The 23,481-nt window shown below is 39.6% G+C and overlaps 2 protein-coding genes across 3 annotated transcripts in view; both read right to left on the reverse strand.

Annotated features, from left to right (window-relative positions):
- The window catches only part of TAF4B (TATA-box binding protein associated factor 4b), a 179,573-nt gene extending 178,734 nt beyond the window's left edge, over positions 1-839 (reverse strand). For both annotated transcript variants that reach the window (XM_049620318.1, XM_049620317.1), the window contains exon 1: positions 11-839. In XM_049620318.1, the coding sequence (XP_049476275.1) occupies positions 11-353 (343 nt within the window). In that variant the 5' untranslated portion in view covers positions 354-839. The remainder of the gene's footprint in view (positions 1-10) is intronic.
- Positions 840-13,934: 13,095 nt separating this feature from the next.
- Positions 13,935-23,481, reverse strand: part of PSMA8 (proteasome 20S subunit alpha 8) — a 62,040-nt gene continuing 52,493 nt past the window's right edge. Inside the window, exon 8 of the transcript XR_007455416.1 lies at positions 13,935-14,111. The gene's annotated coding sequence lies outside the window, so the exon portion shown is untranslated. The remainder of the gene's footprint in view (positions 14,112-23,481) is intronic.

A 23,481-nucleotide genomic window follows, 5' to 3' on the forward strand; every position in this document is an offset into this window, starting at 1 on the left:
ATCGACATACCTGGAGGAAGCTGCAAATTAGCAGGCAACTGGATTGTTGTGGTGTTGGGGGCTTTCACAGCGACTATCTGAGGAGCAGGCAGCGGAGGACCGCTGCTGAGTTTAGGAAGAGCGCTGACAGAAGCCACTTTGGTCACCAGGGTCCCCACGGGGGACCGCAGGGGCTGGGACACCGTGGACTCCACACAGACACTGACAGGAGCCTTAGTCACGGCGCCCAAGGCCACTGGAGTGCTCTCCACCCGCACAGGGAGAGTCCCAGCGGGGGCCATGGTCACGGTCCCGGAGGCGCTCACACCGGCGGGAGGAGCGGCGCCGGCCGGTTCCGTGAGACCCGCGGGCATCCCCCAGGTGGATCAGCGGCAGCTGCGACGCTGCCGTTCCGGGAGCAGAGGCGAAGGGAGGCTTGACAAGCTGCAACCGACTCCAGAGCAGTTCCGGCTCCACAGCATCGCTAGGGAGAGGCGCAGGGGCCGCGACACAGAAGTCAGTGACGGACGCCGGCTGGACACAGACGCGCGTCCCAGACCTCCCTCCGGTTAGTGCGGCCCCGGCTGCAGCAACATCTGCCTGGCCGCTCGCCGCTTTCTTCGGGGAGCTCACACGTGCGCCGGCTCAGCCCGGCGCCTCAGCCTCGGGTCCCGCTACAGCGGAGCCCGGCTGCGCGGTTCCCGGAAGGGCGTCACTTCGGCTCCCACCACCCAGAAAAACTCTGCGTCCCAGTTCCCCCGCCAGAAATTTAAAAACTACAAACCCGGAGCGCCCCAAAGCCCCCTACACACACTCGGCGTGGCCCCACCGGGCGGCCACGCCAGCCATGTTTATATAGCCACGCGGAGACCTCGCGCACGCGCACAGGCCGCCGCCGCCGCCCCGGGCTTCCCCCGGAATCCGGCTCTGTGATTGGCCACATACTGGAATCGCGCTCGTGACGTCACTAGGGACGCCTCCAGAGGGCGTTAGAATCTTCCCCCAGAATCAGGAGGAAGGTGGGTCAAGTTGCCAAAAATCTACCGTGTGGGAGGGGCGGGCCGCACTTGGAGAACTGCGACATTCGCGTTCCTCTTCTTGGTATTCCCAGTTGTATGTTCCTTTAAAAGCCAGGAGTGTAATTTCTACACGCTTCTACTTTTTGAAGGAAAAATGTGGCGGACTGGTTTCGGAGAGCGGTTTAACTCAGTAAGAATCACGCTTCCTCTGTTTTTCTGAGGGCTTTGCCCTACAGCGTCGCCAAACGAGAGTTACAGTTGACATTGTGAAAAATTGTCCTTTTCTTTCTTTTAAATATGTAAGAATGGCGTCTAATTTTATAGTCTGTAAAATATGTCTATTTTCATATGACTTTAGAGCTGAACTGCCCCAAGGGAAAATCTTTTTCTTCCTTTGTGCGGCTATTGATGTCTGTCACCTCTAACGTATTTAAATTGTTATACACACGTAAACATTTTCTCCTTGAAAACTGGGACAATGTCTTATGATTACCACATCCTCAGATTCGAGCAATTAGATCTTAACTGCAATCTTAGATATTATTTGAAAAAGTGTAGAGTGTTTGTTAAATGAATCAATAAAGCCCAATATACAGAGAAACTTGCTTTTTAGAGATCTAGTCAGAGAAGATGCCTTGATTTCAGGCTTTTGTCATAATACTACGTTTGTAGGACCCAACACTATACGGAAGGAGATTTTGCAAGTAGGCAGGCAACCTGACCTTTACAGCTTCTGGTTTTCTCTCTCCCTGTGTATTCCAGTGGACAGGATCTACTCACAGCCCTCACACTTAACTACATTTGCTGTTTCTGCCATCTCAACCAGTCCAAATCAAGAACCCATCTTATGAATCAAATCATTTACAAACTTCCCCATTCCATGAAGACTTACTTGATCACATAGCTTCCAGAAAATTTATAGTGGAATTGGGGAGAGGAAAACTAAATTTATCGAGGGCCTCTTGTGTGCTGGTCACTAATAGATACATTTTCTTGTTTCTTTCTTTTTTTTTTTTTCTTTTTTGAAACAACCACTTCAATGTCCTAACTTAAAAACTGCAGTTAAAAGACTAATTTTCCAAGAATCTGGGATTCAGAACAGTCTGTATGAAAGCAAAGTACATCTCTTTCTATATCTCCACAAATATCTGATTCATCATATATATGCACTCTGCCCTTGCAAAATGCCTTGCACATAAAAGGTGTTTAGTAAATATTAAATAGATCCATGCAACATTTTCAGTGAAGCAAAATGGTCTCATGGATTCGAATCTTAGATCTGCTTTTTTACTAGCTGGGCAAATTGTTTAGCCTTGTTTTTTCTCCTTACAGTATAATTCAGTAAATACTTGCAGAAGACTCATAGTTTGCTCTAATGACTCTCCCTTTCCAAACTTTCATTAGACCCCACCCCCAACTCACATACTTTGTTTAGATATGTAAATAACCTCAATCAAGTTACAAAGAAGCTTGGCTGAGGAAGTACACTTTCTCTTTAAGTGACCTTGAACATTTTGTTATACTTGTTTATATTTGCTTCATTATTTGTGTCATTGATGGGAACTCTAATATTCTAGTTGCAAAGAATATACTTCTTACCCAGCACAGGTAACTACCGTCCTGAATCTGGAGTTTAGTAATAATTATGTTTACTACATTTCCTTTCTATAGAAACTTCTATTAATGCAGCATACATAGGAAGCAAAATGCATTTTATCTATTTATGTAAGAAAAGAAAAAAATGCAGGGGAGGATTATACCTTGATTTTATTTTGTCTATCTGTTAAAATATTTGTAAAATTAAGGCTGTTGAAAATACTTATTCATTTACCTTCTGTCTTAGTCCATTCGGGCTGTTGTAACAAAGTATCACAGACTGGTGGCTTTTTTTTTAATTGAATTAAAATTGATACATAATATTATATTAGTTTCAGGTATATGACATAGCGATTTAGTATTTTTATACATTATGAAATGATCACCTAGATAGGTCTAGTTATTGTCACTATACAAAGTTATTGTAACATTATTGACTGTTCCCTATGCTGTATATTACATCCCTATGACTTATGATTTATTTATTTTTTAACTGGATGTTTGTACCTTTTTATTTATTTATTTTGAGAGAGAGAGAGAGCATGGTAGAGAGAGAGAAAGAGAGAATCCCAAGCAGGCTCCATGCTGTCAGTGCAGAGCCCGACAAAGGGCTCAAACTCACGAACTGTGAGATCACAACCTGAGCTGAAAGAGTTCAACACTTAACAGACTGAACTAACGAGGCACCCCTGGATATTTGTACCTCTTAATCTCCTTCACATAGGGGGATTAGGTGATGGGTGGTTTACAAACGGCAGAAACTTATTGCTCATTGTTTTGGAAGCTGGAAATCTCAGATCAGGGTGCCAGGATGGTCGGGTGAGGGCTCTCTTCCAGATCACAGACTTCTCCCTACATCCTCATATCCAGGAAGGAACAAAGACTCTCTTTGGAGCCACTTACATAAGGTACAAATCCCATTCATGAGGGTCCCACCTTCATGATTTAAGCAACTCCCAAAGGCCCCACCTAGTTAATACCATCACATTTGGGAATTAGACTTTCAACATATGAATTTTGGGGAGACACAAACATTCAGACCACCTTGTAAATGAGGGACTAAGTCAATTGTCCAGATACTCTGATCATCAATTCAGGTAATGAAACAAAACTGTGAACAAATACAGAATTTAAATTTCCATTATTTCACTATTTTACACACATATACACACACACTTAAATTTGGGCAAAACCAAAAGCTAAGGGTATGATTATTGGGTGGACAATGAAAATTACTCTTATTATCCTTCTGATTTTCCATATGCCTACAGTCTCTTCCAAAAATGCAACTCTTAATCTTGGGGTTGTGAGTTTGAGCCCCATGTTGGGTACAGAGATTACTTAAAATTAAATCTTAAAAAAAAAAAAAAAAGCTTACTACTCTGTAGATGTTAAACAGGAAGGCTTTATCTGTGAAATGAAATCAGCTGAAAAATCTGCCTGAGAAAACCTAACTATTTGGCTAAGATGGTGATGGCCTCAGCTTCAAACTGAGTCAGAAACAAATGGCCTCAAGTTCTGAACCTTGAATCAGGTCCAGTATCTGTGCTTTTACATAAAAAAACATTTAAATACTTTTCTGCAGAACACATTCCTATAACACCATTCTGTCACTTCTTTCGTCTTAAAGGAATGCACCTTAAACGCTTGTCTTCATTAATGACTTCCATTTTTAATGCCTTCACTAAAGGTTTAATGAAGTTTCAGACACTTTTAATGCTCCTACAAAAAAATGGATATGATTGAAAGATTCTATCGTAAGAGATGTATCACACTATGGAATACGAATCAGTCATTCAGTTTATACTTGTACATTTATGGAAAAAGGATCATGGTATATTGTTAAATGAAAAAAGGAGGTTATACAATAGTATATAAAGTAGGATTCTATTTTTTGTAAGTTAAAAAAAATTTGGGGAGTGGGCACCTGGGTGGTTCAGACGGTTAAGCGTCCAACTCTTGATTTCAGTTCAGGTCATGATCTGACAGTGTATGGGATGGAGCCCCATGTTGGGCTCTCCCTCTCTCTCTGCCCTTCCCCCACTCATTTGCACAGTGTCTTTCTCTTTCTCTCTCTCTCTCTGTCTGTCTCTGTCTCTGTCTCTCTCAAAATAAATACATAAACTTAAAAAAATTTTAAACTAATAAGCGGGTAGATATATGCTCAGAGGAAAATCTAGATTATACAACCAAACTGTTAACAGAGGACATCTATTTGGAGACATTCTAAGTGATCATTTTCTCTTTATATTTGTTTATTTTCTAATTTATTTGCATAATCAGAAGTTAATACAAGCTTTTTCTTAAAATATATGTTCTTAGCGACAACTGAAATCTTTTAAGTATAGCTAAGTCCTCCCTGGTCTCCACCCGCCATAGCACTCAGGAAACCACTGAAACTGGGCAACTATATTAGCCTGCTTAAGCTATGCCAGGCAGAAGCTTATTACAAACACTGCCTTAACCTGGGAAGATGGGCATTTTCTAAAAGTGTGAGTACTCCCTTCCTTTCATTTCATAATTCAGTATAGAAAACGTCATGACGGCCTAAGAAGCCATAATCTCACAAATGATCTTCTATTTTCTAGAAGATTCTGCAGTCACAGAACTTTTTACTTGTATTGTCTCTTTTAGCACTCATTCTCTTGAATTATACCTTCTTAGAAGATCCTCTTCCCGGCTCCCTTCAGTCATTCATTCACATAACCAGTGTTCATTGTATGCTTGCTCTGTGCTTGACAGTAAAGAGTATATCAATGAAAAAAATAAAAGATAGAAATCCCTGTCCCTGTGAAGCATACATTCCAGGGGAAAGAGACCATAGAAAAAGAAGCCAATAAGGGGAAGGACAGAAGAGGAAAGACCGGAGAAGTAGGGAAAGGAGTTTTGTCTTGTGTGTGTATTCTCCACACAGTAATAGGAAGTCCATATTTCAGCTCTCTGTTCTTAGTCTGTACTTTCCTTGGGTGAAAACATTTAATTTGATGGCTTAATTTCCATCTATCTATATGTTTATGATTTTCAGACCTATCTATCTATCTTTGGCCCAGATTTCTCTGCTGGCCTCCAGTCTTATATAGACAGCTGCCTACTTCTGTCTGGATGTTTCACAAGTTCAAACTAAATTTATTATTCCACCTTCAAACCTGCTTCTTCTCCTGTGATTCCCTATCTCAGTGAAACAATCAAATGTTTTACATATGCCTAGGATGTAAAATTAGGAATTGACCTTGACTCTTCCCTCTCTTTCACTCATTTCAGTGACTCATTAAATCCTGTCAATCCTGGCATCATATCTGTAATATCTCTGGAATCCATCAACTTCTCTCATTACCACTGTTACTCTTAGTTCAAGCCCAAGTACACCCACTTAAATTATGCTAACTGGGCGCTCTCAATAACTCCTGCATTGCCCCTCCTTTGTTCTGTTCTCTACTCTGCAATCAGATTTTTATTCAATATGTTCCTTTAAGCATTAACATTGCAATTATTTTCATTGTTCTTTGATTTAGGATTATTGTTCTTTCTTACCGAAAGGAGCCTAAAAAGAAAACTATTACTATTTTTAACTATTTATAATTCCATCATTCCACCTGAATTCTTATTTTGCATATTACTTTCTAATCTTTGCCCATTATAGGCTTACTACTATGTGAAGTATACATTTCTATATCATTTAGAATCAACTGTACTTAAGTAATTTTCCATGCCTAAACTAAACATTTAAATCAGGTCATGTGCATAATTTCATACTTCTAAATGTCTTTGTAATTGTCATTTTATGCATAATATTTATTAAACAAGAACACATAAATGTTTGCATATATAATTACAAATTATGATGAATGCTACAAAGGAAAAGAAGAAGGTACTTTGAAAGAAGATAATGGACAGGATCTAATTTAGCTAGAGAGTTAGGGAAGTGTTCCAGGAATTAAAAGAATGCCAGAGAGACTGGTGCAGAACAAATCAGAGGAAGAGTTGCCTAAATGAGATTGGAGAGTAGGGTCATGTGATGTGCAAATGAAAGCATTCACTCTCTCTTTCTGTATGTATGTGTGTGTGAGTGTATATGTATACATACATACATACATACACATATATTCAATCCTCATTACTCACAGATTCCACATTTGCAAATTCACCTACTTCCTAAAACTTAAATAAATAGTGCTCTCCAAATCAATACTTATGGTACTCTAGAGGTCTTTTGCAGCCATGTGCAGAGCAGCCAAAAATTTGAGTTGCCAAATGCACATGTTCCCAGGTGAGGTCAAACAGGATGATGCTGTGCCTTCTTGTTTCAGCTCTCATGCTGTAACCAGTTGTCCTTTTTGCTGACTATTTAGTGTCATGCTTTTCATATTTTTGTGCTTTTTGTTGGTGATGTCTCTGCTTAAAATAACCCCCAGGCATAGTGCTGAAGTGTTGCCTTGCGTTCCTAAGAGCAGCAAGGCTGTGATGTGCTTTACAGAGAAAATATATATGTTAGATAAGCATCTTTCAGGCATGAGTTACAGTGCTATTGGTTGTGAGTTCAGTGTTCCTGAATCAACAACATACATCAAATAAGGTTCTTTAAACAGAAATACACAAAGGGGCACCTGGGTGGCTCATCTGGTTGACTGTCTGACTCAATTTTGGCTGAGGTCATGATTCCCAGGTCATGGGATTGAGCCCTGTGTTGGGCTCCATGCTGAGTGTGAAGACTGCTTGGGATTCTCTCTCTCTCTCTCTCTCTCTCTCTCTCTCTCTCAATCTGCCCCCACCCCCACCCTCGGCTCTCTCCCCACTGTGTGTTCACTCTCTCTCTCTCTAATAATTTTTTTTTTAATTTTAAAAAAGGAAACACATAAAACAAGGTTGTGTTCTGATGGGTAGAAGAAAATGTTATGACTAAAGGCTTACAGGAACCTGACACTGTGCTTCCCCTTGAAGTGATGATTGAGTATTGGCTAATGTAGGGTTCTGTAACTTAATACAACATAACTACCATGGATCATGAGAATCAACTCTATACACACTTTTTTCCCTGAACTACCTAAAAGTAAGTTGCAGACTTGCCCCCTTCTTCCAAATACTTCCTTGTCTATTTCTTAAAACCAAGGACATGCATTTGCATTACCAAAATACAATGAACATTAGGAAATTTAACATTAATATAATCATTTAGTCAATAGATCTTAAATCAACAGCTCTTTTTCAGTTTTGCCAAGTGTCTCAATAATGTCCTTGATCACATTTTTTTTTCTAGTCCAGGGTCCAATCCAGAATCATTCATTGCACACAGTTTTGTATCTCTTTAGTCTCCTTTAATCTAGAGCAGTTCCTCTGCCTTTCTTTGTTTTTCACAATATTGCCATTTTTGAAGAGAATAGGTCACTTATTTTATAGAATGTCCTCAACTTGGACTTGTCTATTGTTTCCTCATGATCATATTCAGGTTAGCATTTTGACAGAAATAGTGCATGAGTGATGTATTCTCTATATCACATTAAGAGATACATGATGATGTAAGTTGGTGTTATTATTATTTACCTTAAATTTGGCCGCTTGTTTATGTTGGTATATTTAAGGTTTGTCACTGTAAAGTTACTATTTTTCATCTTGTAATTAATAAGTTCTTCACAAACTTTGACCTGTTAATTTTAGCATCATTTATTGGCTCTTGACTGAATCAATTCTTACTATGATGGCTGCAAAATGGTGATGTTTTAAAACTCATTTCTTCTACATTATCATTTGACATTCTACTGGCAGAAGTAGTTTTCCCATTTCTCTTATGTATGTATTGGTGTGGATTTATACAGTCTTTTTCAGTCAGTGGGCTATGGCCAGTTACCATCATGATTATTTTGATTCTCAAATTATCCCAGATTTGGACAGTAGGATCTCCTTTATGGTATCTCCTGTATCCTTTTGATGAATCTCCATCAATTTCTTTTTTTTATTTTTATTTTTTTAATGTCTATTTATTTTTGAGAGAGAGGGAGAGACAGAGTGCCAGTTGGGGAGGGACAGAGAGAGAGAGGGAGACACAGAATCTGAAGCAGGCTCCAGGCTCTGAGCTCTCAGCACAGAGCCTGATGTGGAGCTCAAACCCACGATCCATGAGAGGATGACCTGAGCCAAAGTCGGATGCTCAACCGACTGGGCCACCCAGGTGTCCCCCCCCTCATCAATTTCTGAGTAACTTACATTCTTCAAAGATCATTCTAGTTATTATATGGAGAATGGACTTGGGGAAGGCACAAGAAGAAACAAACAAGTTAGATGGTTCTTGCATCAGGCCACATGAAAGATGAGGGTGGCTTGAAACGAGGTGTTAGCAGTGGACAGATTTGAAGGTAAAAATCTATGGATTTTTGTGGTAAATTGAATAAAGTAGCCAATACTGAGAAATGTTAAGGACTTTCACATTTCTAGCTTGAGAAACTGGATAGATGGTGATTTCATTCACAGTGATGGGGAAGATTGGAGATGGAGCAGCTCTGATGGAAAAACTCGAGAGTTCAAGTTCAAAAAGGATCAAATAGAACATGAAAGTGAAATGCAGGCTAGGTGTTATATCACCTTTCTGCCTGTACTTCCTGACAAAGTAGAGATTATTGAAGTAATGGGACTGGATGTTATCACCGAGGGAGAGAAGGTACAATAAAGAGAGAAGAATCCACTTCAGACCTCAACATTTAGTGGGAGCCTAGAAAAAGAAGCCAATAAGGGGAAGGATAGAAGAGGAAAGACTGGAGAAGTAGGGAAAAGAACCCAAAATGGTTAAGTCAGGAAGCCAAGATAAAAGTTCACTAGATGAAATGCTGAGAGGTCATTAAGACTTTACTCTGTCTCTTTTAGAACGCTACCCTAGGAAAACAGGGATCTTTTATTGTTGTTCACTGCTCTATCCCTATAGCCTGGAACACTGGCTGACCCAAAGTAGGTGTTTCATAAATATTTGTTGCCTGACTGAATGAATTTGTAGATTATATATTTTTGTGGTACTATTGCATTGATTAGACATAATCTCCAGAAAAATACTGAATAATTACAATGATATGCTTCCTAGTCTTCTTGATATAGTATTTCTTCAGGTGGTTTAGTTGTCTTAATGTTTGCCTCTCTAAAGCAAAAATTTGAGGTCCTTCCAAACTTAAAAACTTTCCATGGCCCACCTCAACTGTCATCACCCTCTCCTCCCTCAGTGCCTCAAGAATAAAACCCAAATGTAGAATAGAAGTCCTAACACAGTGTGACTCCTGGTTGGCGTTCCCTCTAGCGACCTTCCTTTCCCAAACCTGTCTTATGATGCTGTGCTCCTCTGGCCAGGCAAAGAGGTGGGGGACGAGCTTTCCCCAAGGAAGTCTTCTTCAACCCTCCCTAGCAAATACCCTCCAGTGTGTTTCTCTTCCTCTTGGTAGATCCTCTTGTTATATCCCTTACTTTCCTAACTCCCAGTAGACTCTAGGTTCCATTCAGAAGGGCCTGTGGGAGCGCCTGGCTGGCTCAGTCAGTGGAGCATGCGACTCTTGATCTTGGGATTGTGGGTTTGAGCCCCATGTTGGGTGTCAAGATTACTTAAAAATAAACTCAAAAAAAAAAAAAAAAAAAAGAAGAAGAAGAACCTGTGTTATTTTGCTGTTTAAACTGCAGTTTGGGGCACAGTACCATGAGGTTTAATGGTAGGAAGGTAGGTCAAAGTCCCAGGCAAAACTGCGTTGAAGCCTCCCACCTACCATCACCTCTCTTTCCAGGTATTTCTTCCAGAGACTCTTCTCTGTCTTCTTCTTTTTTTAATGCTTATTTATTTTTGAAAGAGTGCAAGCAGGGGAAGAGCAGAGAGAGGGGGAAGGGCGGGGTGGGGGGTGGACAGAAGATCCTAAGCAGGCTCTGTGCTGACAGCAGCGAGCCCAATATGGGGCTCGAATTCATGAACCCCAAGTCGTGACCTGAGCCCAAGTCTGATGCTCAACTGACTGAGCCACCCAAGTGCCCCAGCTCTTCTCTGTCTTTCACATTCCAACAAGTTTTGTTTTATATCTTCCCTGCACTGTCAAGTAATCCCAGCCCATGCATTTCATTTTGGTTACATTGTTTGGTGATAAGGTGTGATCTCCTCTTCTCTTGTTTTATTTTTAAAGGAACTTCTGCATGAGAAAAAAAGATTTTAAGGTTTTTTTTTTTCAAGTTTTTAAGACCTAAAAATTGTCGGCCTTACTGTCTCCTACAGCTTTTGTATATGTTAATCTGGGTTTAAATTCAGATTTGCAAAGTACATTAGTATATCAAAAGCTCTGAGAAGACTTGCAATAAAGCAGCTGTTTTCAAACTTTTACATTTTGGCAACTTTTACACTATTAAAACTTATTGGGGACCCCAAAAATCTTTTGTTTATATGGATTATATCTATCAATGTTTACCACATTAGAAATTAAAACAGAGAAAATTAAATTATTGATTTATGAGTCCATTTAAAAAATAGCAAGAAAAGCCTCATTATATGTTATATTAGCTAAGGGTCCAGTCAAGGGACAGATATCACACCAGTTATTTGAAGAGGGAAAATGTAATAGAAAGAATTATTAACTAGTAGAAGAACTGCCAAGTGGGTAGAAGAGGACTCTAAGGCATCCAGAAGTAGAAGGTGCAAAAAAAATGCATTTAGTCCCTTCAGCTAGAGGGAGAGTGAACATTAAAAGAACCAGGATTAGGAGAGGGACTTTTCTATGGCTGAGATTCAGGCTTCCTCAAAGAGAGTATGGAGCCCACAGTCCAACAGTGAAGCAGAAACTTGCTGCAGGGAATTGGGCCATTGCTGATCTATGAAGCCACTGAAGGTGGGAAAATCATGGCCTGAGGGTAAAGCTGGAATTCAGCTGCACCGAACAATAATAATAACAGAGTACCAGAATCCAGAAGTCAAACGTTTACCTGCTGTTATGGCTCGGCAATATCACTTCAGTGCCCTCTATTGACGAAGTGTAGCATGGCATCAGCTGTCAAAGGAAAAAATGTTATCACAAAAGAGGGCAAAGAAAGGTGGATTTGTAGCTGAGAAATAAGAAAGTAGCACCCATATTACCATAAACATTTTAAACAAAAAACAACTATTTTTAAAAACAGTGAAAGTATATGTTTTATATTTTTGCAAATATCTTTAATGTGTGGCTTAATAGAAAACAGCTGGATTTTATATTTACTTTGCATTCAGTTTGCTGCAACTGGTTATTTTGGTTCAAGTCTATGAAGAAATTCTGGCCTCACACAGAATTAGAAAAGGGGAGAGTATTTTAATAGCCTTTTCAGATTGTCGGGGATATTCTTTGCTGCTGCATCAAACTTAACAAGTAGCAGTTTTTTAAAGTTTAGTTGCAGAGTGGAAGTTGAAATCATATCAGTTAACTTTTCATACTTTATAATATTGGATTGCATTGGTTGCATTGGATGTCTTTGAACGGATCTTTTACCTGTGCATGATTTCATTGTATTGAGCATGCCTTTGGAGAATATTGATTCACTGAGTTACTCAGATCTTCCAAATGTTGACATATTGCATTATACCATATCGAAAAGTCATTATTTCTCAATAACACCACCAATCTCATCAGCTTTATGTATTGGGAAACTGTCAATCTCACAATAGTATATACAGGTCTTCCAAAATTCTAATTATTGCTTAAAGTTGAACTTTGTCATTGGCAATAAATGCTTTCAGTTGTTTTTGTTGAAATGACAGGTTTACTATTCTCATTTTTGAGAAAATGGTTGCTAAATACCCAATCTGAAAAAAAAAGTCATTTGTCAGTATGTTTCAGAGAAAACACTGTAAAACATGTTTCCTCCTTGAAAGACATGATGGTCCATGGGAAAAAAAAAGTGGTTAGTTCAGCTGGCAATTCAGACAATCACATAAGTGTTTTTTCTCAAGTCAATCATCTTACTTTGGTAAATAGCAGAAGTACTTTATGTGTAATTCTTACTTTATTACACAGAATAGTTAAAAGACATGCAATTTTTACTGCTTCATCAAGGACATTCATAAGGGAAATTGCCTTGAAAAAAATAAAAACAAAATGTGAGCGTCTGGCAGTGAAGAATACAATGACTAGGTCCAGGTTTACCCATCACTACTTTTGCACCATCAGCAGAAATGTCCACACTGTGAAAAAAGCAATTATTTTAGTATTAGTATGATATAAAAACAACTAAGACCCCCATGTACCTTGTGAAATGGTTTCAGATACCCAGGAGTAGACAGAACATATTTTGATAACCACTGCAGTAAAGAAGACTGCTTTATTCTGTTAAGCCAGCCTTTCACCAATTTTCCCAACCAGGAACACTTGGATCACCTGACACCCATCAACATGGTACAAAGGAAGCTTATGTGGAATAAGTTTTGGGAAACTGCTGAGTCTCCTCTGCCCAATAGAACACGCCTTCCCACCAGAGCCAGTTTTTAAGGAGGGTGACTCCTCTAACCAATAATCTGCTTAACTTTTCCATCAAAGAGAATCCCTCCTGGGGTGTCTGGGTGTCTCAGTTAAGCATCCAACTCTTGATTTTGGCTCAGGTCATGATCTCACAGTTTGTGGGATTCTGTCTCTTCTTCTCCCCTCCCTAACTTGTGCTCTCTCACTCTCTCAAAATGAATAAATTAATTTAAAAAAAAAAGTCTTTCAGTCCCTCTTCTTTTTCAGGAATTGAATAATAGAATTTGCCCACTACTTCAATAAAGTTAAAGCCTTTTTAAAGCCTTTACTTAGTGAACATTAAATTGAGGCCCCAAATGTTAAGGTTACAGTTCTTAGCCAGAGATGCTCACACTCTAGAAGGAGATATAAGTAGGAAATGATTACTAGACAGTATGAGACAGGTTGAAATAAAAAGCTATGGAAACACAGAGGTCGGGTCTCTAATCAAGCCTTAGGAAAGGCTTCTTGGAGAAGACTGTCTGTTGTGAGTCATAAGAAATTTCCAGAGTTAGCTCAATCAATGAAAAGGAGGAGGACAAAGTCTTTCAGTGAGCAGAAGCCTGTGTATGCTACCCAAGCCAGTCTTGAAGCTCATGGTGGTGAGCTGGTCCAAACACATTTACTCTTTGCAGAATTGAATTTGGGAACCTTGGAAGGAGAAGGAAAGTTAACTATGGAAGCTAAAACTACATGATTGTAATCAAAACAGAAGCTGGAAAGGCCATAATGCTCATGTAAAAGCTAGATGCTTATATAAGGGAAAAGGAACCATGAGTTAACATAAGCAATGAGTTAAAGAACTAAAATAAGGCTGAGAGACAATAGAGGGAGAAGAACAAAACAGACGTGTGGAAAAGAACTGGTCCACTTACTGCTTTAACATTAGAGTTAAGATCCAAAAGTTCTTGATGTGGACGTTTTTAACGCTGCCATTCCTAGTAGGCAAAGTGATGCTATTGTTCCGAGTTTGGTACTTCCCTTCAAAAGCCCTTATTTCCTTGTATCCTTCTGGAGTGAATCTTCGCTTCTTTTAACCAAAATATCTCAACTGAAATGGGCATAGAGGAAACATGACACAATCAGCAAAATCCAAGTACAGGTAACATGTTCGAATAAGGTGCCCTTGAATTGTCACTGAATTTCAATGTAGCTGGCTGGGCCAGTGGAAAGTGCATGATACTCACATGATATGTGCATTTCAAAGACAGAATTATAATTCACAAATAAACACGTCATTTGGAGAACTTTTCAAAATCTCTTTCCTGTTGTTTTATCCATTATCAGTAAATATAACATTATGCTAGAATAAGATAATTAAAAAATATACCATCTTAGCCAGTAGTTTCATATATCTTTTAAATAGGAAACGTTGAAGCAACTAGTATTTGACTTAGGAGTTAAAAGTTTTAATCTAAATGGATGGCTCTTGACTATTAAGCATTTATTAAGTATCTACTAGATACCCAGATGTTCTAGGTCCTGGCCATTTACCAATGGATAAAACAAACATGGAACTTACAATTCTAATGGGGAGAGGCTTTCAGTAAACACATACAAACACATGGGGCACCTGGGTGGCTCAGTTGGTTGAGTGTCTGACTTTGGCTCAGTTCATGATCTCACAGTTTGTGATTTCAAGCCTCACATCAGGCTAGCTGCTGTCAGCACGGAGCCTGCTTTGCATCCTGTCCCCCTCTCTCTCTGCTCCTCCCCTGCTCATGCTCTGTCTCTCTGTCTCTCAAAAATAAACATTAAAAAAATTTTAATGTTTATTCATTTTTGAGAGAGCATGAGCGGGAGAGAGAGGGAGACACAGAATCAGAAGCAGGCTCCAGGCTCTGAGCTGTCAGCACAGAGCCCAATGTGGGTTCAAACTCAAGAACTGTGAGATCATGACCTGGGCCGAAGTCAGACGCTTAACCAACTGAGCCACCCAGGTACCTCAAAAATGAATAAACATTTAAAAAAACATAGAAATACGTCTTTCATGTGTTGGGCGTTGGGGGATGGGTGTTCTGTTTTACATATGGTGGTCAGAGAAAGCCTTTCTGGTAAGGTGACATTTGTGCAACAAGTGAAAGGAAGTACAGAAGTATGCCCACAAAGGTAGAGTGATCCAGGCAGGAGATCCACTTAGTGGCAAGGCCTGGGTCAAGAGCCTGCTTAGGGTATATGAGGAACAGTAGGGAGGCCACTATCGCTGTAGCTGAAGGAGACAGGGCAGCAATGGCCTGAATGGCAAGGGATGAAGCAGAGAGGTGTGTGTAATGGGGGAGGGGGAGCAGTGAGGAGGGAGATCACATAGATTACATAAAGTTTTTTCCTAAGTACTTAGCTGATGAGATCTAACAAGTTCCTGGGTGATGCCAGTGCATCCTAGACATCGCCCGGGAGCTTGGCAGAAAAGACTCTTGGGCTTCACCCCAAACCTATTGAATCAGGGCCTATGTGTGTATGTACACACACACGCGCATGCACACACACACACACACACATGTCCAAGTATAAAAGTATAAGAAACACTGATTCAGATTATGTAACTTTACTTTCCTCCATAGGAAGAAATAGAAGAAATAAGAACCCACAGTGAGCACTTTTTCTTTTTTTTCTTTAAAAAAATTGTTTTAATGTTTATTTATTTTTGAGAGAGAGAGAGACAGAGACAGAGAGAGAGACAGAGAGAGAGGCAGTGTGAGCAGGGGAGGGGCAGAGAGAGAGGGGGATGCAGAATCCAAAGCAGGCTCCAGGCTCTGAGTGGTCAGCACAGAGCCCAACACGGGGCTCAAACCCACGAACTGTGACAGCATGACTTGAGCCGAAGTCAAGACACTTAACTGATGAGCCACTCAGGTGCACCAGCACTTTTTCATTACTTTTCAGATTAGGATGAATTTTTCTATTTCTGCAAAAACATCATTAGGATTTTGATACAGGTTGCATTGAATCTGTAGATAGTGTTGTGTGGTATTGGTATCTTAGCAGTAGTAAGTCTTCCAGTCTATGAATGCAGATGACTTTACATTTGTGACTTCTTTGATTTTTTTTCAACAATGTTTTGTAGTTCTCAGTGTGTAAGCCTTTCGCTGCCTTGGTTAAATTTATTCCTAAGTATTCTTTTTGATGTTATTGCAGATTTCTTAATTTTCTTTCTGGATTGTTTTAGTATATAAAACTCAACTAAATTTGTGTGTTGATTTCTTTATTCTGTAACTTTCTTTGGTACTCTAAATATTATGTAAGGAAAAAAACCCAAAACTGTTACAATAGATAAATACCTGCAAACAGATAATTTTACTTCTTTTACTTTTTCCAATTTGGATGGTTTTTTTGTTTTGTTTTGTTTTTTGTTTTTTTACCAATTGCTTTGGCTAAGACTGCCAATACTCAATACTGTGTTGAATGCAAATGGTGAAAGTGAGTATCCTTGTCTCTGTCCTGACCTTAAGGTGAAAGCTTTCACCACTGTGTATGACATTAGCTTTGAGTTTGTCTAAAATGCTCTTCATTATGTTAAGGTAGTTCCTTTTTATTTCTAGTTTACTGAGTGTTTTGTTTTTTTTTTTAATCACAATCGATGCTCCAAACTTCCCATTTGGTAGCTTCATGCAGATGGACACAGAAATCTTGGGAATGTTTGACAGTGGAATGTTGGGGTACCTGGCTGGCTCAGTGGGAAGAGCATGAGACTCTTGACCTTGGGGCTGAGTTCAAATCCCATGTTGGGTGTAGAAATTACTTAAATAAAGGTTAAAAAATAAGAAGAAAGTAAATGGCATGTTGAAGACGGCAGAGCCAGAAAATGGGGAAGGAGTCCTAGATTTTTGCTTGGAGGATTGCTATCAGCAATGGGATTTGTTATTGAGAAATAAACGTTTACTGTGGATTCATCTATTATAGTAGCTGGCATTGCCCTAGCACATATGCAGAAGGGTAATTTCCCAAATATATACAAAGCTGTTACAAAGCAATGAGGAAAAAAAAAACACACACACACAAAATCCATTGGAAAAAGTAGGTAACAGGTATGAGCAATCAATGGAAGGAAAATTCAAAAGGCCTTTATTTATTTTTATTTTTTTTAAAGATTTTATTATTTATATATTTTTTAAATGTTTGAGTGGGGTGCCTGGGTAATGCAATCAGTTAAGCGTCCAACCCTTGATTTTGGCCCAGGTCCTGATCTCAGGGTGGTGAGATCGAGCCATGTGTTGGGCTCCACATGGAGCCTGCTTAAGATTCTCTCCTCTCTCTGCCCCTCCACCACTTTCTCTTTTTCTGTATCTCTCTAAAAATTTTTTTAAACAATTTTTGAGAGAGAGAGAGAGAGAGAGAGAGAGAGAGAGACGAGCACACATGGGTGGGGGGAGGGGCAGAGAGAGTGGTGAGAGAGAATCCCAAGCAGGCTCCGCACTTAGCACAGAGCCCAATGGGGGGCTCAATCTCATGACTGTGAGATCATGACTGGAGCTGAAATTAAGAGTTGCTCAACCAACTGAGCCACCCAGATGCCCCTCTAGATTTTAAATTTTTTTTTTTTTTTAACGTTTATTTATTTTTGAGACAGAGAGAGACAGAGCATGAACAGGGGAGGGGCAGAGAGAGAGGGAGACACAGAATCTGAAACAGGCTCCAGGCTCTGAGCGGTCAGCACAGAGCCTGACTCGGGGCTGGAACTCACGGACCGTGAGATCATGACCTGAGCCGAAGTCGGACGCTTAACCGACCCAGCCACTCAGGCACCCCTAGATTTTATATTTTAAGTAATCTCTACACCCAACATGAGGCTCAAACTCACAACTTCAAGATCAAGAATTGCATGCTCTACTAACAGAGCCAGCCAGGCATTTAAACAACCATAAAGACATTTAAACAAACATAAAGATGTTCAACATCATTCATAATAAGAAAAATGCAAATTGAATATTGGGAATTTTTTTAAAAAGTAAAAATGCAAAAACGATTGTAATTTCACCTATTTAGTGGCAAAAAATGTTTGAAGCACTATTGTATCAGTCTGGGTTCAATTAAAGAAGTGAAATCACTATGATGCAGAATTGGCAATTTTCTAGATAAATTATATCCCTCCCAATTGTGGGAGTTGATGGAGAAGTCTCTTTAAGGCTGTCCCTCTGTTACACTGATCCACTGAGTCTGGTGGTAGTCAGGAAGGAAAGGTGGATACGGAGTGGGGAGGGTGAAGAATAAACTGTAACCCATGAGGACAAATTGTAACCACATGTATCTTTTACCACCTGCAACCTGGGGATGCTTGTGACCTGATATAAAAGTTGGTGTCCTTTGTCATGAAGCTGCTTGCATGCCTGGCCCAGTTCCCAGAGTCTGAAGGAAAAGATCCAGCAGAATGTGGAGGAACTAGTGTAGCTATGGTTCTGGAGGCCTTCCCACACTAACCAACCGGGCCAGTAAACCAGCATTTTTTGTGAGCTGCCTTCTTACCCTGAGCTGCTTCCCTTCTGCCTTTCAAATCTTATGCGAATTTCTCTTGTGCCCAACTCAAACTCAGAACTGTACAGGAAAGAGAATTCTGGAAAACAGTTTCAGGTTAGCTGAGCTGACACCATACAAAGCCAGCACAACTACAATGGGAAGGTGTAGAAAGGCAGAGATTCTCGCTCACCGTTAGGAGAAACATAAAAGTGTGTAACATACCTTTGAGCCTGCAGTTCTACATCTAGTGGTTTATCCTATCTACTTCCACATTTGTGAAATGACTAAAGGTTATTCACTGCAGCATCTGCAATAGCAACACTATCAACATGTTCATCAATAGAAGACTGATAATTTAGTGTTACATCTATACATTGGAAAGAATGATCCTCACATGAGAAGATCCTCAAATATATGTTGAGTGAAAAAAGCGAGATACAGAACAGTATACAGTATGGTACCATTTGCACTAAAAGATATATTTACATGTGTTTGTTTCTATAGGTATAATATATCAATAGGAGATATTGAAAACATCAGTGGAAACATCCTGATAATATGGTTGCCTCTCAGAAGAGGAACTTAAGTCACTGGGGGACAAAAATGAGATGGAATATTTGACGATACAATTTAAAAAATTAGGGTCGCCTGGGCGGCTCATTGGGTTACGCATCTGACTCTTGATTTCAGCTCTGGTCACGATCTCATGGTTTGTGGGTTCAAGCCCTGTGTGGGGTTCTGCAACAGTGTGAAGCCTGCTTGGGATTCTCTCTTCCCTTCTCTCTCTGCCCCTTTCCCTTCATGCATGTGTGCTCTCAAAAAAAAAAAAAAAAAACTTAAAAAAAGTTATGTACTATTTGAATGTATTATTAAAAGAGTAATACTATAAAAATTCTTTCAGTGAGATTATTACATACATTTTTTCATGTTGTTTCTAATACATACCTCTTGCAATCATGATCTTAAATGCACCTTTATAACCCTCTATTAAAAAACCTTGTGTAAAAAACCTAGTGAAAAACCTTATAGCTTTTAATCAGATTGGGCGTCTTTATAACCGCTCAATAACCACTGAAAATGTATGTGGAGTTAATGAGAAAGTAACTGCTGGCACCAACCAGCTCCTGTGCATCGTTCTCCCTGGCTCCAACCCAAGTACCGTCCTCACTGTCCTGAACTTTGCAACAACCATTCCCTTGTTTTTCTTCAGTCTTACCTTAAACACTGTATCTTTTAAACACTATATTTAGCTTTGTAGGTTTTGAAGCTTTCTATAAACACATCGTGTGTACTTTCTCACAACTGGCTTTAGTTTTTACTCAATATGATGGTTTTTTTAAATTTATTATTTTTTTTAATTTTTAAGTAGGCTCCATGCTCTGATATCAAAAGTTCCATGCTCTACAGACTGAGTCAGCCAGGCGCCCCACTCAATATGATATTTTTGAGATATATCTGTATTGATGCATGTAGCTGTAGTGACTTCTTTTCCCCTGCTATATGGTATGCTACTGTATGAATATACCATAATGTATTCAGTCAATTCAGTCAGTGGACAAACATTAGGTTACTTCACATATATGTCTGTATATGTTGCTAAAACGAACAATGTGTGATTATTTTTATGCACGTATGTTAGCGTTTCTGTAGGCTGTATGCCCTGGAGTGGCATTGCTGGTAAAAAGGCACGTGCCTCTTTGACGTTACTAGATCTAACTTGCTGCCCAAAGCAGTTGGCCTAGTCTACAGTCCTAAGAGCAGTAGATAAGAGTTCTTATGCAACTCTTTTATACATTTTATATACATTTTATATATTTTATACATACATTTTATGTATATACATATATACATTTTATATAAATTTTATACATTTTATACATATGCAACATTTTATACATTTAAAATTTTTGCCAGTCTGATGGCTGTAAAATGGTCTCGCCATCATTTTAACATGCATTTCCTGGATTAGTCTGGTAGAACATCATTTAGTAAGTTTTTCATAAAGAGAGAAAATAATTCAACTTTCCTGTTCTGTGAACTGCCTGTTTATTTTTTATTTATTTTTTCAATATATGAAGTTTATTGTCAAATTGGTTTCCATACAACACCCAGTGCTCATCCCAAAAGGTGCCCTCCTCAATACCCATCACCCACCCCCCCCTCCCCCGCCTCCCACCCCCCATCAACCCTCAGTTTGTTCTCAGTTTTTAAGAGTCTCTTATGCTTTGGCTCTCTCCCACTCTAACCTCCTTTTTTTCTTTTTTTTTTTCCCTTCCCCTCCCCCATGGGTTTCTGTTAAGTTTCTCAGGATCCACATAAGAGTGAAAACATATGGTATCTGTCTTTCTCTGTATGGCTTATTTCACTTAGCATAACACTCTCCAGTTCCATCCATGTTGCTACAAAGGGCCATATTTCATTCTTTCTCATTGCCACATAGTACTCCATTGTGTCTATAAACCACAATTTCTTTATCCATTCATCAGTTGATGGACATTTAGGCTCTTTCCATAATTTCCATAGCTATTGTTGAAAGTGCTGCTATAAACATTGGGGTACAAGTGCCCCTATGCATCAGTACTCCTGTATCCCTTGGGTAAATTCCTAGCAGTGCTATTGCTGGGTCATAGGGTAGGTCTATTTTTCATTTTCTGAGGAACCTCCACACTGCTTTCCAGAGCGGCTGTACCAATTTGCATTCCCACCAACAGTGCAAGAGGGTTCCCGTTTCTCCACATCCTCGCCAGCATCTATAGTCTCCTGATTTGTTCATTTTGGCCACTCTGACTGGCGTGAGGTGATATCTGAGTGTGGTTTTGATTTGTATTTCCCTGATGAGGAGTGACGTTGAGCATCTTTTCATGTGCCTGTTGGCCATCCGGATGTCTTCTTTAGAGAAGTGTCTATTCATGTTTTCTGCCCATTTCTTCACTGGGTTATTTGTTTTTCGAGTGTGGAGTTTGGTGAGCTCTTTATAGATTTTGGATACTAGCCCTTTGTCCAATATGTCATTTGCAAATATCTTTTCCCATTCCGTTGGTTGCCTTTTAGTTTTGTTGGTTGTTTCCTTTGCTGTGCAGAAGCTTTTTATCTTCATAAGGTCCCAGTAGTTCATTTTTGCTTTTAATTCCCTTGCCTTTGGGGATGTGTCAAGTAAGAAATTGCTACGGCTGAGGTCAGAAAGGTCTTTTCCTGCTTTCTCCTCTAGGGTTGATGGTTTCCTGTCTCACATTCAGGTCCTTTATCCATTTTGAGTTTATTTTTGTGAATGGTGTGAGAAAGTGGTCTAGTTTCAATCTTCTGCATATTGCTGTCCAGTTCTCCCAGCACCATTTGTTAAAGAGACTGTCTTTTTTCCATTGGATGTTCTTTCCTGCTCTGTCAAAGATTAGTTGGCCATACGTTTGTGGGTCTAGTTCTGGGGTTTCTATTCTATTCCATTGGTCTATGTGTCTGTTTTTGTGCCAGTGAACTGCCTGTTTAAATGTTCCACCTGGGGCACCTGCGTGGCTTACTCGGTTGAGCGTCCCATTTCGGCTCAGGTCATGATCTCACAGCTCATGAGTTCGAGACCCGTGTCAGGCTCTGTGCTGACAGCTCAGAGCCTGGAGCCTGCTTCTGATTCTGTGTCTCCCTCTCTCTCTGCCCCTAACCCACTCGCATTCTGTCTCTCTCTCTCAAAAATAAATAATAAAAACATTAAAAAATTTTTTTAAATGTTCCACCCATTTTTCTGTTGCACTGTACTTTTTATTTCTTTGAATCAACAGTTCTTTATAAATTCCAGATGCATGCCTTTCGTCAGTTGAATGTGTTGCAAATGTCTTCTCTCATTTGGGGCCTGTCTTTTCACTTTATCTACGTATGTAGAGGTAGCTGAATTATATCAGTCTTTTCCTTGTTAGCAGTTTTTGCATCTTGTTTAGAAAATCTATCCTTATCTCCAAGGTCTTGAAGATCTTTATTTTCCTTCTAAAAGTTTTGTTTTTTATGTCTAGGTGTTTAATTCATCTGGAATTGATTTTAATAGAATGAAGTAGAGGTCCGATTTTTTCAAATGGATAACCAGTTGTCCTGTCACCATTTATTGAATAACTTAATCCTTTATCCACTGATATGAAATACTAGCTGCCATAAACCAAGTACCCCAGTAAGGGTGGAGATGTTCCTAGGTGCTCTGTTGCCTGACTCTTAGCGTTTATTCCTTGTGCCAATACAAACAGGGCCGCACCCGCATCTGATCAAAATGCGTTCTCAGATTTTCAAATCCTTTTGTTTTTGGCCTCTAGGGGTTTCCCTTGTTGTCAGCTAAGCTATGCATTTAAAAAGATGTTTGTTAGAAAGTGTTTCTATGCCTGTAGTGAGGGATTTTCAGACTGTCTAGTTAACCATACCCAATGATGTAAAGCGCAGTTGTTTAGCTGATTCCTAAAACCAAACGTTTGTGATTATCTCACCTTGAGAATACGATGCAGAAAAAACATAAAGCGCTTCCATATCGGGGATTTTCTCTTAGTAAAAGAAGTAAAAATGATTATTTTAAGTAACAAGCGTGTTAAGAGTATGTTTTGGTTAAAACCTCATGTTAAACAAAAAAATTACTTTGTGCGTATCAGTGAAACTTGGCCAAAATAACAGATTTCCAAAGTAAAACAAACAAAGCAAATGAGCCAGAAATAATCAGACCCTCATGCCTGTTACAGGAAGAATACAGCCCGTGAAATAAATAAATAAGTCCTGTCATGAAACAGCTTTGTGGGGGAGGGATGCGGGTGTCCATTTTGATGGACAGCTGTGGTGGCAAAGCACTATAAGGTCAGCACTATGCACATCAATTACATGCGTCTCATGACAGTTGTGAAGACACTTAAATGAGTTAATGTTTGTAAAGAACGCAAAAGTGTCTGGTATGTAACAAATACTGTATGAGTACTCCTTAAGAAAAAACAAGGGGTGGGGCGCCTGGGTGG

The sequence above is a fragment of the Panthera uncia genome (assembly GCF_023721935.1).
Source record: "Panthera uncia isolate 11264 chromosome D3 unlocalized genomic scaffold, Puncia_PCG_1.0 HiC_scaffold_8, whole genome shotgun sequence".
Classification (NCBI taxonomy): Eukaryota; Metazoa; Chordata; class Mammalia; order Carnivora; family Felidae; genus Panthera; species Panthera uncia.